Here is a 16,294-nt window from a genome sequence, read left to right on the forward strand (position 1 = left end):
GTGGCCTTTCAGGTTATGTCGATATAGGACTCGTTTTACTGTGGATATAGATACTTTTGTACTGGTTTCCTCCAGAATCTTCACAAGGTCCTTTGCTGTTGTTCTGGGATTGATTTGCACTTTTCGCACCAAAGTACATTCATCTCTAGGAGACAGAATGCGTCTCCTTCCTGAGTGGTATGACGGCTACGGTGGTCCCATGGTGTTTATACTTGCGTACTATTGTTTGTACAGATGAACGTGGTACCTTCAGGCGTTTGGAAATTGCTCCCAAGGATGAACCAGACTTTTATTTCTGAGGTCTTGGCTAATTTCTTTGGATTTTCCCATGATGTCAAGCAAAGAGGTATTGAGTTTGAAGGTAGGCCTTGAAATACATCCACAGGTACACCTCCAATTGACTCAAATGATGTAAATTAGCCTATCAGAAGCTTCTAAAGCCATGACATAATTTTCTGGAATTTTCCAAGCTGTTTAAAGGGACAGTCAACTTGGTATGTAAACGTCTGACCCACTGGAATTATGATACAGGGAATTATAAGTTCAATAATCTGTCTGTAAACAATTGATGGAAAAATGATTTGTCATGCACAAAGTAGATGTCCTAACCGACTTGCCAAAACTACAGTTTGTTAACAAGAAAGTTGTGGAGTGGTTTAAAAACGAGTTTTAATGACTCCAACCTAAGTGTATGTAAACTTCCGACTTCAACTGTACATACCCAACCACACATATACAAATGTACAAACAGTAAATCACCATACTAAGTACTCAGACAGCCCTTTTGTGAGTAAAGTCAAGTCCATGAAAAGACTGAACAATACACACAAAGGCATTGACATCATCGGGTGTGAAAAGGCAAAAGCTGAAGTTCCAGCCCTTTGAACACAAAAGGAATATTATCACAACAACAAAGAGACATCATAGTAATCTTGGGCACATAGTTCCATCCATTTCTTACGCCAACTATCCTAAGAGTGCCAGCTTTGTTCTTTGACATTATCAATCCACATGTTTGTAAAAGGGCCAATGTATGTATCTTAGAGGAGAAATGTTCGGTTTGGTTTGCAAATTGTGTGCGCTATGCCTCTAGCCCAGTCTAACTGCTAGTCTATTATATCTGACAGCCCGTATAGGCATCTCAATCAGTTAGCAAACATAGCTTTGGAGAAAATGGGCAGAGAAAATGGTAGATAAAACACAGAGAATGAGTAGGGGAGACAGCATTTGGAGGTGTTGACTGCAGCTCGCTGGAATATCATGAGATAATCAAGGAATAAAAAAAATAATACTGGTCTTCATTAAGCATTATCATTTGACTTGGGAGTCAAATCGCTTTGAAACTCACATTGTATTTTTAAGAAATAAAAGCTGGTGAGAAATTATTATAATTATTTATCTGATTATTCACTTAAGGGCAACGTGGGTATACTTTCCATTCTTTCCTGCATACCACTATTGAGATGGTTTGTGTCATGCTTGGTGTTAGTCAGTCAGTACAGTATGTAGTCAAACAGTCATTCAGACTATTCAGTAGATAGCCAGGCTATGACATGTGATCTCACAGTAGAGTGGAAAATTAAGAGGAAAATCAACACAATAAAAAAGTCTCAATTCCGACCTTCATTTTACCCTCTCTGTGAAGTGCAAAGATGTTATTTGGAATGTTACAGGGACTGTGTGTGATATGACAGACAGAAACTACCAGGATTTTTCTGTCTTCCTGGAAGGTCAACGTCATAAGACAGTCTATGTTGCCAGTTTAAAATATCATTTGGCAGGCCACAAAAAAAGAACAGAAAAAAACAGCAGGTCATTGTTTTTACAAAATGAACAGTTTGATTGCTTTAATCTCTTGTCTTTTTTAGCATTCCAGTGTAAATCAGATTAGTCTTTCTCCCTTATCCTTCTTTATCCCTCTGTCCTGACAGCTCCTACTCCTCTTTCTCGCACATTTTCGCCTGCACACGTTTCCGCACGTAGAAGGCAGTGAGCGCGCTGCAGCATGCCGTGAAGACGAAGAGCGCCACTGCATCATGGGCCAGGTTGCCGTGGAGACGCTCGTAGAGGGGCCTCCGCTCAATGTAGTCTATGCGTGTCGCCTCGATCTGCATCAGGGTGCACAGCACCAGGAACACGTGGAAGATCTGGTGGCCCTGGCCAATGAAGTCACATCGCCCGGGCAGCCATCGCTCTGGGTGGGGGCAGGCAAAGAAGTAGGCGCTCACCAGGAAAAAGAGTACCTGGTAGCGGTGGTAAGCCACAGCCTGGTTGAAGCAGCCCCCCTCCTGCTGGTGGCAGCTGTAGATGCGGTGCAGCACGGGGCTAATGTCCAGGCAGTAGGCCAGGCCCGAGGGCACCACCTGGAACAGCTTGTGGGCAAACTTGGGCAGCCTCGGGCTAGCATACTTGCCGTAGCAGCAGCCGAAGCACGAGAACCAGGCTAGGAACGCTGCGGTGGGCAGGAAGATCCCTCGCACCCGGGCGTGCCAGCCCTCCTCGATGGCATAGTAAAAGTGGGCCAGAGCACTGCCATACTGGTAGATGGCCACGCCCACATAGTCCAGGAAGTAGAAGGTGTAGTGGGAGAGCTCGGACTTGGCGTTGAGCAGGTGGGCCAAGGCACTGCACGACAGGTAGGTGAAGGCTGAGAGGAGGACGATAAACAGGGGCTGGGCGTGGGGGTCACGGAGGAAATCCACTGTCTCGGACAGCTCCTGGCACTTGACCAGGATGATGAAGGCGGCGAGCAGGTGGGTCCAAACGTTGAGTGCCTCGTTGTGCCTCTGGAAGAGGGTGAGGAAGTAGTAGCGCCAGCTGTGTTCCGGCTGCCTGTAGCCTCCAATGATGTGAGGCTCCCGGAACACCCAGGGCACATCGTGGGCCTTCACGGTGCAGGGCAGAGTAGGGAAGGCCGACTCGAGCAGCTGAGGAATCTGACGCAACTGTTGAGCATTGATGAACAGGCGACCAATCTGGTCCATCACCACGGTCGCCATGGCAAACTAAAGACGGGAGATGAGGGCAGAGAATGAGTTCACAGTCAGTCAATAATATCTATCTGGCCATGAGCTGTCATTTCTGATTGCAAGCGAGAGGATTTAGACCCTAATCGTGTGTTGCATGATATTACAATGCTTAGATTTCTTTGGCTTTGGCTTAGTAATGGGGGTGGGTGGAGGGGGTAGTTTAGCTTGTTAGATTATTTCATTTAACAGATATCTTTATAATGTCTACATTGGAAATAAAGCGGTGTACTTCTTTTTTAATTATATGCAATTTAAAAGTTTTATATCATGACATTTCAATCTGAAATATTTTGGACATCAAAGCAATGTTGAGGATAACCTATTTGACTCAGAGAAGGATACTCATATGATAGGTAAGATATAGCCTACAAAACCTTGCAGAAAGCCTATCCAACTAACACTCTTTGAAAAATTATATAAAATACTGGAACCAAGACCTAAAAGGAACTGTTTGTAACGGCTGTCTTCGTCGTCAAATGAAACAGAGAAGTCATCGTCGGAAAAGGTGGACCAATACACAGCGGAGGATGTGTTCATCATTAGTGTTTTAATGAAAAAGAGAACACTACAAAAATAAACAAAAGACGACAGCAAAACAAGCCTGTCAGGATTAACTCTACACAGAAAACACTAGACAGAAACAATTACCCACAAAACCCAAAGGAAAAACATGCTCCTTATGTGTGACTCCCAATCAACAACAACGAACTTCAGCTGTGCCTGATTGGGAGCCACACACGGCCCAAAACAAAGAAATACAAAAAACCTAGAAAAAGAACATAGAACGCCCACCCAATGTAACACCCTGGCCTAACCAAAATAAAGAACAAAAAACCCCTCTCTATGGCCAGGGCGTTACACTGTTGGAACATAACAAAATCACAGCTAACAAAAATGTAAGCTTAATGAAGTATAAACTAATGTATAGAATATATTATACAAGAGACAAAATACACACATTCTACAGCACAATGGTAGAGTCATGTCTTAAGGGTAAAACAAACAATGACTCAATAATGCATGCCTTCTGGGAGTCTTATAAAGTCCAAAAGTTATGGGCGGAGTAAGAAAGTTGGCTATCAGAGTTTTTACAATGTAAGTTTGGAGCGGGAGAAGATGAGGATGTCATCGAGGTAGACGAAGACGAACCGGTTCAACATGTCGCGGAGAACATCATTAACCAAAGCCTGGAACACAGTAGGGGCGTTGGTAAGGCCGAATGGCATGACCAGATACTCCTAGTGACCGCTGGCCATGTTGAAGGCAGTCTTCCACTCGTCCCCTTCCTGTATCCACACCAGGTGGTAGGCATTCCGTAGGTCCAGCATGGAGAACACGGTGGCCCCCTGGAGCGGGTCGAAGGCCGAGGAGATGAATGGTAGCGGGTAGCGGTTCTTCACCATGATGTCGTTGAGACCCCGGTAGTTGATGCACGGGCGCATGGTTTTGTCCTTCTTCTCCACAAAGAAGAACACTGTGCCGGGGGGAGACAGAAGGACGGATGAACCCTGCAGCTAGGGAGTCCTCAATGTAGGTCTCCGGACCCGGCAAAGAGTACAGAAGCGAAGTGGCCGGGGCCTTACTGAACACCTCCGGGAGGTCCTGGAATGGGGAATGGCGGAGAGATCAGGGGCAACTTCCGAGCCCCCAGGAAGATGTCCTGGGGCAGGCTGCACTGACTTCAGGAACTGTTTGTAGCAGAACGGGCTAGGAGAATCCCAATACCACGGGAATCTGAGGAGACTTAATGAGCAGGAACTGCATCGTCTCGCTGTGGTTCCCTGACACAAGTAGGTTGATGGGGTGGTATTGTGGGTGACCGGGCCAATCCCGTCCAGTGCTCTAATGTCCATGGGAATGGAGAGGGGCTGTGGGGATATCCATCTCGGATGCCAGGGTAGCATCCATAAAGCTCTCATCGGCCCCAGAGTCGATGAATACCCGGAGAGATTTCGACTGGTTCCCCCACAGCAACATGGCATGAAAAGGGATGCGAGTAAGGGGAGAGGAAACGTTCTCCATATGGCCCACCAGAGTACTCGCTCCTACCGGTGAGCCTGGTCTTTTATTGGGCAGGTGGGGAAGAAATGATCAAAATCTCATCTCCTTCCTACAGTGGTTCTTCCTGTAAAAGTTACGTCATACTGCAGCACACCTTGCTGGCTGCTCCAAAATTCTACAGCACGTTATTTAATTGTCAGCCATTGTTGCTATTAATTGTAGTTAGTGCTAGTTTGACCACCAGAGGGCATCTTTGGGAAGCATTTAAAAGTCTTCAATATTGGCTGTACTAGAGAATTGCAAACCTTTTTTTGTAAGAACATAGTATATGGGATTGAGAGAATGCCAAGAGTGTGCAAAGCTTTCATCAAGGCAAAGGGGGCTACTTTGAAGAATATAAAATATACAAATATTTTGATTTCTTTAACACTTTTTTTGGTTACTACATGATTCCATATGTGTTATTTCATAGTTTTGATGTCTTCACTATTATTCTACAATGTAGAAAATAGTAAAAATAAAGAAAACCCCTTCAATGAGTAGGTCTGTCCAAACCTTTGATTTGAACTGTATGCCTGAGTTGGTGTTTTTTGTCTTTTTTCTTTATGTTGAAGGTTGGGCATTAAGTCCCAGCCACAGTAATGTCTAGTTAGTGGATCTATGTCTGTGAAATGTTAAGTTGTCTATTGTCTTTTGTCTATGTCTATTGTCTAAAATCTGAAATAAAATCTTACAAAAAATATCAGAAATAAAGCAGTGTACTTTAGGCTACTTATGTACTGTATATTTTCAGTGTCAGCAGTGCAAATATGTAAATGCTGTAGCCTAGGCCTACACACGGGGTGCATATTAATAGTCTTCAGTAAATTAAACAGCTTCCTCAAACTCCCTCTTGTTACTTCATTTGCATGTATCTAAAAACGCAGAGCAAGGGAAAGAATGCCTATTCTACTGAGAATTGTATTGCCCTTGTTCCATGTTAGCATGGATTAGCATGAAAAAGGTTAAGGAGACACGAGGAGACTACGTAAATGACTGAGTGCTAAGGAAAAATGGTATCATGGAGCAATCGTTGAATGGGAAGAGAATTATATAACATATTTCCCATCCTGCCGGTCTCCACCCTCAGATTTTTACATTGGTTGCATGCCTAGCTGTCTTAAAATATTCATGGCTGAAGAATTGCTTGAGTATACACGAATCCAGAAGCTTTGAGACTGTAGAATGGTATTCTAATGTAAATTATTTGTTCAAGACATCCAATAATTGCATGGAAACGACTGATCAATATGTTATCCTAATTATCGGCATAGCCTAATATGAACACAAATTGGGTATTTCTGTAAAAAGACAGAATTAAGCTGACATATGACCAGTGAGGGGTAAACTGCATACAGAATATGCTTCAATTACCCATTCTGACAGCTGCTCTATTACATGTTATATGAGATGTACTAAAACAGAGCCTTCTATACAAATGCACATTATTACACATTATTACAATGCACATTGACATTTTATGCGACCATATGCTGGCGTGGCCATAGTGCTGAAAACCATAAGAAATAAAGAAAGAAGAAATAAACCTACCTGAAGAAGGCAAACGCAGTATCAGTGCAAAACCTTGAATAGTGAATCCTTTGGATTATTCATTAATACATCAAATATAAATAACATTGCTTGATCAATAAAATTACTAAAGTATGATTATTCTTGTGCGGGTGGAGCGCTCGTCGGCTTTTTACCAAGACGCAATCCGTAGTCCAAGAGCCACGAGCTTTTGACAAGCAGATGTTCTAACCAATCAGCGGTCAGATATTGTGTATTGTTCCTCTCTTTTCATTAGATTCTCACCAATAGCGTAGGTCTTATTTGACTGATTGCACACTGTCAGGGAATGAAATGCAGTGTGTGATCTGAAAATGAAGAAACACCCATTCACCATAAATTCTGTATTTGTTTTACTGATTTGAAAGTCTATTGGAGAGGTGTGTGTGTGTGTGTGTGTGTGTGTGTGTGTGTGTGTGTGTGTGTGTGTGTGTGTGTGTGTGTGTGTGTGTGTGTGTGTGTGTGTGTGTGTGTGTGTGTGTGTGTATTTAATGGTACAATTATTTTTGCTATTTCCTTTTAGCAAAGCAAGATCACTATCAGCTGTTAGCAGCTGTTTGATTCCCCTCCTAAAACAATAATAGGCTTTGGCATTGACACTTTGTTATTGGTATTTATTACAGTGTACTTTATGGCAGTGTCATTTAATTCTAATCCATTCATGATGTGACTAAATTTGGGTGTCTGCTAGAGTGCTAAACCAAAAGATATAGGCCCACAGTTGCTTTGCAATGGAAACTTCCAACTCAGAAGTCAGCCCACATGTGAAATTACGAACTCATGATGAGAGACCTATTGTTCGTTTACCACCAATATGGTTCACAGTAAACGGAAACTAATTTGTATATCAAGTCAAGCAATTTTTGAATCGCTCCTTAGCCCAGTCACTGTATAAAGGCTCACATTCTCCCTCCTCCCACGTTGTGGGTAGCATTGACAATGTGTCTTTGTATGAAACACTGTGGATGTGTCTGTGAAAGGCTTGCATTGTATATACTCAGTCAGACCCAGCCCAGACCTTCAAAACAATTCGCAGAGGTGTCTCAGCTGTCTCCCCTTCTGTGAAGGCTGACAATACCACCTGCTGAGACCTCTTTATGTGGATGGTATTGTACAATACAAAAACGTTATTGTACAATTACATAAAGTGCACATAGATGTGCACAGCATACTGTCATACGGTGGATATCTTTCTCAGACTTAACAGGTGTCTCTAAAACAATATAGGCAAGAGCCCGACCAGAAATTTCACACAAGATTAACACATTCTGTTTGCAATTTCAACATGTTCCATGCTTGGTATGTGACTTGGTAACCTGTTTTCAATACATTTCAAATGTATTTAGGAACAAAAAATGCACTCCAAACTAGCTTTTCAGGTGATGTTTAAGCAAAGATAGGGTAGAATGCGTATTTAGTGTTAAAAATCAATTTGTGTTCCAATTGTGTAATTATTGTATTTCCACACATTTGTATCATGTACATTTCCCGTCGGAGGGGACCCTTGTTGAATGGTACAGTTCCTCATTATCGTTGCTTTTTTTATTACTCTAGAAATGTATGGCTTATTTTAGAACTTGCTCAAAGTGCAGGTCGTTCCATACTTGTTGAAGCACAGATGAGATGGGGGAAATATTCAAATGTCTTTTGTTGCTTGGAAGGACTTATACAGTAATATGTGTTGTTTATCACATCTGCCGATACCTCCTTAGTATAACATTAACGATTAACATGACGAATGATTGTGAACATAGCTTATATAGAAGTGCTATAGAGGTGAGGTAGGTTAAGTATAAAGGGACCAAAACATGATGTCCAAGAATTTAGGCTGACCACAGAGACTTCTCTAAATAAAATGTATTCAGCCTCCTAAGGTTGAAGAGGCACTGTTCGTCACCATGCTGGCATTGTGGAGGGACCATCTGTGGCCATACCATCAGTAAGCTACATACCAGCACTCTGTAACCGTAGGCACCAATTCAACCAAATTTTAGGCCTGAATGGCAAACCTCCCAGTTCCAATAGAATATGGCATTTCTACACTTGATCAGTGAAACAATTCAACAAAACACATTATATTCATTTCATTGTTTATAATGATAAAACAATATTACTCATATGCCCAAAAGACAGTCTATACACTGCCAAAATGTGTGAAAGAGAAATCTTAATTTCATCTTCCAACTACTGTTGCTCTACATTATAGCTTTGCGCTATTACCACTCGGTGTCAGTAGAGTCAAAGGAATGACTTGCATTTTTTTACTGTAGCAATTCATTATATTTACCAGTACCACTATCAAGGCCTTATATGACAAAATAGATGGAATGAATAACAAGAACATCTAGATAAAAATTATGATGACGAGTAAACAAACATGGCAATTAACTCTATCCAATCTTTAGGTAAAAGATGACGATAACATAATTGAAATACTGAGGGTGATATAATTACACTATTCATCCACTATGCTGCATCTACTATGTTGTGGGATCCATTTGAAAATGACTATCAAATTTGCATGACGAAATGAGAATTACCAAATTGGAATTACTAGAGTGTAGTCTCTGTGTGCACCAATACAGAAGGTGTGTAGGTAAATGAGTCTGCAACCCAAAAGCCTCAAATAAATGAAGACCATTAATTATCCTTAAGGAGTCTATTGACGCACCCATGGGTCAATCTAAGTAACATAATATAAAAATCCCCATCAAAATCTGTCAGTTTAAACGAGAGATCAGTTTTTTTTGCATGGGCTGCGTTTAAATCTACCGCATCCGCCTGTAGGCCTTCTGCATCTGCGGTGGAAGGTGGCCGAGCTACAGTGGTGTTCGTCAGATCATGAGACATCCCAAAAATCGGTCTACTCACGAAAACTTATGTAGCGCCTACAAACTATTATGATCACTCTATGAAAAAGGAAGACTCACGTACACAATGCTGTTCTCCATTTTGCTCTACGCCCCCCCACGGGACTTGTCTGAAGGTAACCCATACAAACGAATAGAAGTATGGAGGTCATTTTATGCCAACAAAAATAAGGGATTAAATGTGTTTATTTACTTATATATATTTATTTATATATATATATATATTTCCTGAGCTTTCTTTTATCTCCTAGATATAGAACAGACACTTCAAAACCTTATTCCTTATGATTCATTTTTGAATGCCATTTATGAATGTGTTATTCAATGCGTTTCTATGGGCTATATAGTAGTAAAGGACAAATTAAACATTATTTTAAAAAATCAAATAGCTAAATGGTCCATGGTATGACCATCTTTAAAACAATTTCACGTTAGCTTAGTGCCAAACGGCTAAGACGTTTAGAAGTTTTACAGGACAATTGCAACTTTATTAAGATCAGATAAACAGTTTTACAAGGTACAAGGATTTACTTACATTATGCAATTCACAATGATAAGGACCAATGCGTAACAGTGGCATGCTTCCTTATAGGTAAAAACGCTGCTTATTTCAAAGGTCATAAACTGCAATACACAAATCTACTGGAGGTGGGGGAAGAAATACTTACACATCCACAACAAAAGCAACAATGGACAGCCTAACTAATCCTAACAAGGTGAATAAAACTATAACAATGAAAAATATAATACTGTCATTGAACAGAACAAAAAGATATCTTTGCACAAGTTTTTTTTTTATTATTACAAAAGAAAATCAGTTCTCCTCCTCTGGTTTCGTTTCCTTTGCCTTTCGTACCTCCTCAAGCTTCTTATCCTAGAATGAATAAAAAACATGAAAATCACAGAAGTTAAACTGATTAGTTAAGTATAACTTTGAACAGTGTACATGGAATTTCAACCAACATCCAATTTCCATAACCTGGGTCTTTCAATTTGAAATTCTCTCTTAAATTCAGGATTGCAGAAAATGACGTCAAGATGACTGAGAAAAATGGCAGACTGAGCAGCGAAGCCAACCTTCTCCTTGAATTTCTCATTGAGTGCTGCCATTCGTGCCGTGCGATTCTCTTTGTTGGCTTCCATCTTCTGATTGAGCTTCTCCTCTGCCGTCTTGCTGAAGTTGTTGTTCTCTTCCATGGCTTTCTTCAGAACTTCCTTCTCGTGCTCTCTCTTCTCAGCTAAGTGCTTCAGCACCTCTGCCTCATGACTCTGATCAAATTAGAAAATCAAAGTCACACAGTAAGTTAGTGTTAGGCTAGTGGGACCAAACCTGTGCTAGAAAATAATAAAATATAAATTAACTAAACCTGTAAGGTGGATGCGGCTCCATTTACTGATACTTATGTGTATATCTGACTGTAGGTACCTTGCGTCTCTCCTCTGCAGCCTCCAGTTTCTTCTGAATCTCCTCCAGGGACATCTCCTTCTTCTCCTTCGGGGGCGGTAGGGGGATTTCACCCTTGGCATCGGGGGCCAAAATTACCTCAAATGCTTGACCTGAAGCACGCTTGTCCAACTCCTTGACCAGGATCTCTGTGAAAATAGTGAATCCATCAATGTTGATACAAGTATGTATCAAGCTGATAATAGCATAGAGTTATAACACCTAAACAATACAATAGTGAAGCTGATTGCATAAAAGTGACTCCAAAATGTACCATTAATTTCTATTGGGCACGAAACAACAAAAAATGTGTAACTGTCCCAATATTTTTGGAGCTCATTGTAATAGTGTAATAAAGGCCTGTCATGTTAACACTTACCTCCAGAGGACGCCATTTCAGCAGAGTACTGAGGGTTGCTATGCCTGGGAGGAAAAATACAGACAAAGCCATAGGTTTAATGACAGAAAGACAATACATCAAAGATGCATCCATGCGCTAATCAGGAATGAACAGAAACACGGATTGATAAAAGCAATGACAACTATTGATTCAGAAGGTGGAGAGCCATTATATGTGCCTAGTAAGAATTCAATTGAGGATATTGCTGTCTATAAAATGACCGTTGGAGATGGATCACTAGCATTAATGTTAGACATGTAGCATGAATATTAGTGATACAGCAAATGATTGAGAATAGATTTCAAAGTAGCCTTACTGCACCTGTTCAAAACAAGAGCTGGCAAATGTTAAAAATAGCTTATTTGAATGGAGACAAAAAGGGCGTGGAAATGAAGTCCTACCCATCCTTGTTAATCAGGAACAAATACCAGAGCATAAATGAAAATTACTCAAATAGAAGTTATTCTACCTTGCCATTGACATGGCAATATCATGTCAGAAGATAACGTTTTCTTTCCCAACATTGGATTTGACTATTGCACGAAGACAATAAAGCACCATTGTGAATACAGGTCAGAGAACAATATGAACTTAGCTAGGTGTGGTCTGAATTGACAGTCAGATTGAAGAGCATTCAAATTCAATCATTGCAATTATTGAGGTAAAGCCAATTCCAAGCTAAAGGTCTACGCTAAGACCAGCTTCAAAACAAGAAACCAACACTAGCAAAGGCTGATACAAACGACCAACAGTAATCGCAACCTATTCATGTCGATGACAGCATGACATATTTCAATTTCATAAAAACAAATAATACACAATTAGGAATCATTACATTATGAAAGATTATACAATATCACACATTAACTTGACATAGGTAGACAAATGCCACCGACACTGATATCCATCTCAACCCACCTGCAAATGCACGAATAGCAAACTGGTGCTGATGAGACAATGGACTCGGCTGCACTGTCAGCTCAGCAGGGGCACAGACACTGGCTAACAACCTGAATAAATTAGCTAGCTACTGTAGCTTGCTATCTTAACAGTTGGCGGACTGAAACCCCTCTTCACATGCAAGTTAAGGACACATTGCTGTGCTTTAGTTGTGTCGAAAGTCAATGTTTAATCGTCGACTGACGACATAGGAATTGGGAAAAAGCGCAGACCGAGGCAGAGTGTGATCACACCCACTTAGTCTCCATCACCAGTCATGCGCTGGGTAGCAAAACCCGCCCAAATGTTTACATTTAAGATAAATACAATAATGTATTGTATAATACATGTATTTTTTTGTGTAACGTGGAACTTAGAAAAAATCAAAAACCTTGACATCAAAAATAAAACCGAGCAGTGGGCTAAAGTTAGCTTGGGGCTTGTTAGCTAGCTATACTAGCTGTTCAAGGCAGCTAGCTTACATTATAGGATTCTCAATTACCATACATTTGTAATGACAACTAAGTTACTTACCCCAAAAATGACAAACATCACTGAAAGCGTAATGACTGCCATCAATATATCTCCAATGATTACCGTTAAAAGCGTTATTTTACCTACCTTCAAATGCTTCCAACGTCGTGTGGTCGCGCTTTCTTCAATGCCTGCCTCAGCACCGTTCGCGCAACAAAAAGGAACGAGGCACTAAAGTCAACTCTTCACATCTCGTTCTCTACTCCCATTGGTCCTAATCGTCCAATCAATTATGTCGATTTAGGGTGCATTCGTAAATGAATGTTGTCTATCTACTCCGATTTCAAAGCACTCTCGTTTGAGTGTGCCAGAGTGCAGAATAACTGATGAATTTACGAATGCGCAACACCGTTGAATATGACAGAAAGGTTTGCAAAAAAATGGAAATCAAATGTTGCTAGCAGCACAGATAGTCAGTCACTAACGCTATTGATAGCATGAAAACAGCCTAACTAGCTCTGATAGGGCGAGTAAAATGGTCAGTGAGGTGTTATCTCATTTGTACTAGAAATAGCTAGCAAACTAGTCAACTTTAGCCAGTTAGCTTGGGCGCTTGACTGCCGTTGTGAGGTCAGAACGCTCAGATCAACTCTACTTCTAGGCCAGGGGGTCCGGTGTGCGATCTGAGAGCGAAACGCTGTGCATTTACGAACGGACCCTAATGTATCGAGGTTCTCAGCTGGAATAAAAATAAAAGCATGAGACAGGGTTCCCAAGATGTATACAGTAGCCTACCATCATCAACATAAATAGTTACGCTATCAAGCTTTCTAAACCTATCACTCAGTCTTCTAAACGCATTGGCGCAACATCGCGAGACTTTCGGGAACACTTGCGAGACAGACCAGGCAGACACAAGGGGCGAGGGTTCCGGTGTTGTGCGGTTAAGCACCCCCCTGCCAGAATCCCCCCATCGCGTGAACGCGCACGCACTCAATTCTTCATTGCTGCAACTTGCTTGCTAGTTGTGATTTCTGATCACGTTAGGCTGCGTTTCAATTTATTTTGTATGTCGGTTTGATCGCGGGGGAGGCACTAGTAATGCCTGCAGTTTTCGGTTTGGCTATTTGTTTCAAGTGTATTAGTCTATAAATAAATATTTTTGTCAAATTCGTCATCTCTCCCATGTCTTATTCGACTAGTAGTTGTTCTGAAATGTTTATTGCTTGACTACATTTTACTACCTCCTCTATGTTTAATATAACACACATGCATTAATTATTAATTTCGGTTGCCTATCCTGATGTGAAGTTTGTTCTGTAGAAAGTATTTAACTCTTATATGTTACACAGAAAGTATTTGACTAGCCACAAAAGTAAGGGAATTAGAAGGGGGGGAGTACTTCGGCAAGGCTATTTTCTTGCCTGCCGAAATTCCCCCGTTCTATCTTGGGACTGCAAGGCCTGGCACACTTCAGCATCATTTTGTTAGTTCACATTGACCAGTAGTGTGTGCCACAGAAAGTATTTGAATCTAGCCACAAAATTAAGGAAATTAGAAAGGGGGGAGGACTTCGGCAAGGCTATTTTCTTGCCTGCCACATGTCACCATGTGTTTTCCAAAACAATATATAAACGTGGGTGTCTTTCTGTGGGTTGCTGAAGCCTCTTTTTTTGTGAAAGAGTGCTTCATTTTAGTGTTAAAGTACTCTTTAGTATAAAAGCCATTATTTTATTTTTTTTAAGTCATAGCATATCATGGGAGACGTCAGGCCTACCTACACTATGCGATACAACTCATTTGCATTTGACCTATCAGTAAAGCCACAACAAGTGCTTAGTTGAAGACTGAAATTAGGGAAGGTTATCCAAATTACACAACTTGCATAAATGTCATAACATTGCAGATTATTAGAACACAGGTGATTGATTTAATTTCGAAACGTATGTTTTCAGAAGAATGGATCCTGCAACCTATAATAACTTTGTCAATTACAAAAGCAATGGTGGCTATCCCGTGGGCTTGACCAAGGATGAAAAAAAACTTTTCGGAAAAAGGCCATTCATTTTGTTGTAGAATGTGAGGCGAGACTTACAAGTACACTTTATCTGTTGATTATTCCGTTATTAATTGGTCTAAAACTATCAAACCATTATCTTATCTACCACCATGACTATAATATTTATTATATCGTCTTATAGCAATTCGAAACCGTTATGACACCAGGCCAAGTTTTGTCATTTGCGAGACCAAGTCTCGTCGTTTACACCCTATGCCTTCAATTTTCCTCAGAGATCAGCCTTTTTGTAGAAATAGCTTGTGTCAGTTCGATGTTGTTGTGTTGCTTTGTAGTTTACAAAACGGTTTTGTGATATCAAGGTAAGATCTACTAGTGTTAAACTACGATAATTTAATTTAACATTGGGATTAATAATGCATCTTTTGCACTCACCTGTGCATGTGACAAAATAGCTTACTATCAAATCCAATCGCCTGAGTGATTTCTCTAAATGTCATAGTCTCATAGAGTATCCTTTTATCAAAATATAGTAGTATGGCTCAGGTTTTCAGACGGTGGCTGATAACTTGGCCATTTTGTCTTACAATCAACAGTAGAGGTTTGAAGTAAGTAGGCCAACTTGTTGAATATTGTAGTCTTACTATATCAAACTTTTAATACAATTAATGAGTGGAAGAAATAGAATTTTGCTCAATTGTTCCAAGTATTCTTAATGAATACTTTTATTATGTTTAATAACGTATCCACTGAATATTTTTGTCTTTACCTCATAGCTGGTGAGCTATACTACAGCAGGTACAAAGACACCTCCTGTGCCTTCCGGACTAAGTTAGTCTGTGGTGCTGAGGAGGCCAAAAACATCTTTGTTGAGTTCCATGCGAGCAGCATTGGGGCTCATTGTGGAAAAAGAAAAACAAGAGATGCAATCTCAAAAATATTTTATTGGCCAGGGATGTCCGTTGACATAGACAATGCATATTTTTTCATAAGAAGTATCAGAATAGAATAGCCAGTTTAATTTAGATAAGAGGACGTTAGATTTATAATTATAAATCTAACGTCCTCTTATCTAAATTAAACTGGCTATTCTATTCTGATACTTCTTATGAAAAAATATGCAGATGCTTTTGTGTTTTTTTAATAGTTGGTAATTGCTATTGAGAACTATTGAAACACTTTTGAAAACTATAGCTCTATCAGTCCTAATATTTTTCCTCCTTCGATCAGGTGTCACAATGTGTACCTTGCCAGGCCAGCATGACATCTATAAAACAGAGGTGGAGTACACTCCAATAGTGGAATGTGGCTTTACGATTACGTTCCTGCATTTACAAAATGTAATATATTTATTTTGAGAATATAGTCATAATGTTAACATTTTACATTTAGTGTACATTTGTTACTAGGATATCCTATCCCAGGTATTCCTTAACTTCTTTGGGATAGGGGACAGTATTTGCACGGCCGGATAAAAAACGTACCCAATTTAATCTGGTTACTACTCCTGCC

At 40.4% G+C, this 16,294-nt stretch overlaps 2 protein-coding genes across 3 annotated transcripts; both read right to left on the minus strand.

Annotated features, from left to right (window-relative positions):
• Nucleotides 1-651: 651 nt before the first annotated feature.
• On the minus strand, nucleotides 652-6,749 carry LOC115175335 (membrane progestin receptor alpha-B). The gene is made up of 2 exons (XM_029734520.1): nucleotides 6,621-6,749; nucleotides 652-3,005 (listed from the first exon to the last, which is right to left on the minus strand). The coding sequence occupies exon 2, from the start codon at nucleotides 2,997-2,999 to the stop codon at nucleotides 1,935-1,937; it is 1,065 nt and encodes a 354-aa protein (XP_029590380.1). The 5' UTR covers nucleotides 3,000-3,005; nucleotides 6,621-6,749; the 3' UTR covers nucleotides 652-1,934.
• Nucleotides 6,750-9,971: 3,222 nt separating this feature from the next.
• On the minus strand, nucleotides 9,972-13,038 carry LOC115175337 (stathmin). 2 transcript variants are annotated; one of them, XM_029734536.1, is made up of 5 exons: nucleotides 12,913-13,038; nucleotides 11,332-11,375; nucleotides 10,935-11,101; nucleotides 10,586-10,777; nucleotides 9,972-10,382 (listed from the first exon to the last, which is right to left on the minus strand). In XM_029734536.1, the coding sequence occupies exons 2-5, from the start codon at nucleotides 11,345-11,347 to the stop codon at nucleotides 10,323-10,325; spliced, it is 435 nt and encodes a 144-aa protein (XP_029590396.1). In that variant the 5' UTR covers nucleotides 11,348-11,375; nucleotides 12,913-13,038; the 3' UTR covers nucleotides 9,972-10,322. The 2 variants fall into 2 exon arrangements, with proteins under 2 accessions (XP_029590396.1, XP_029590406.1); XM_029734546.1 differs by lacking the exon at nucleotides 12,913-13,038 and adding an exon at nucleotides 12,271-12,401.
• Between the last annotated feature and the right edge of the window lie 3,256 nt (nucleotides 13,039-16,294).

The sequence above is a fragment of the Salmo trutta genome, chromosome 3, assembly GCF_901001165.1.
Source record: "Salmo trutta chromosome 3, fSalTru1.1, whole genome shotgun sequence".
Classification (NCBI taxonomy): Eukaryota; Metazoa; Chordata; class Actinopteri; order Salmoniformes; family Salmonidae; genus Salmo; species Salmo trutta.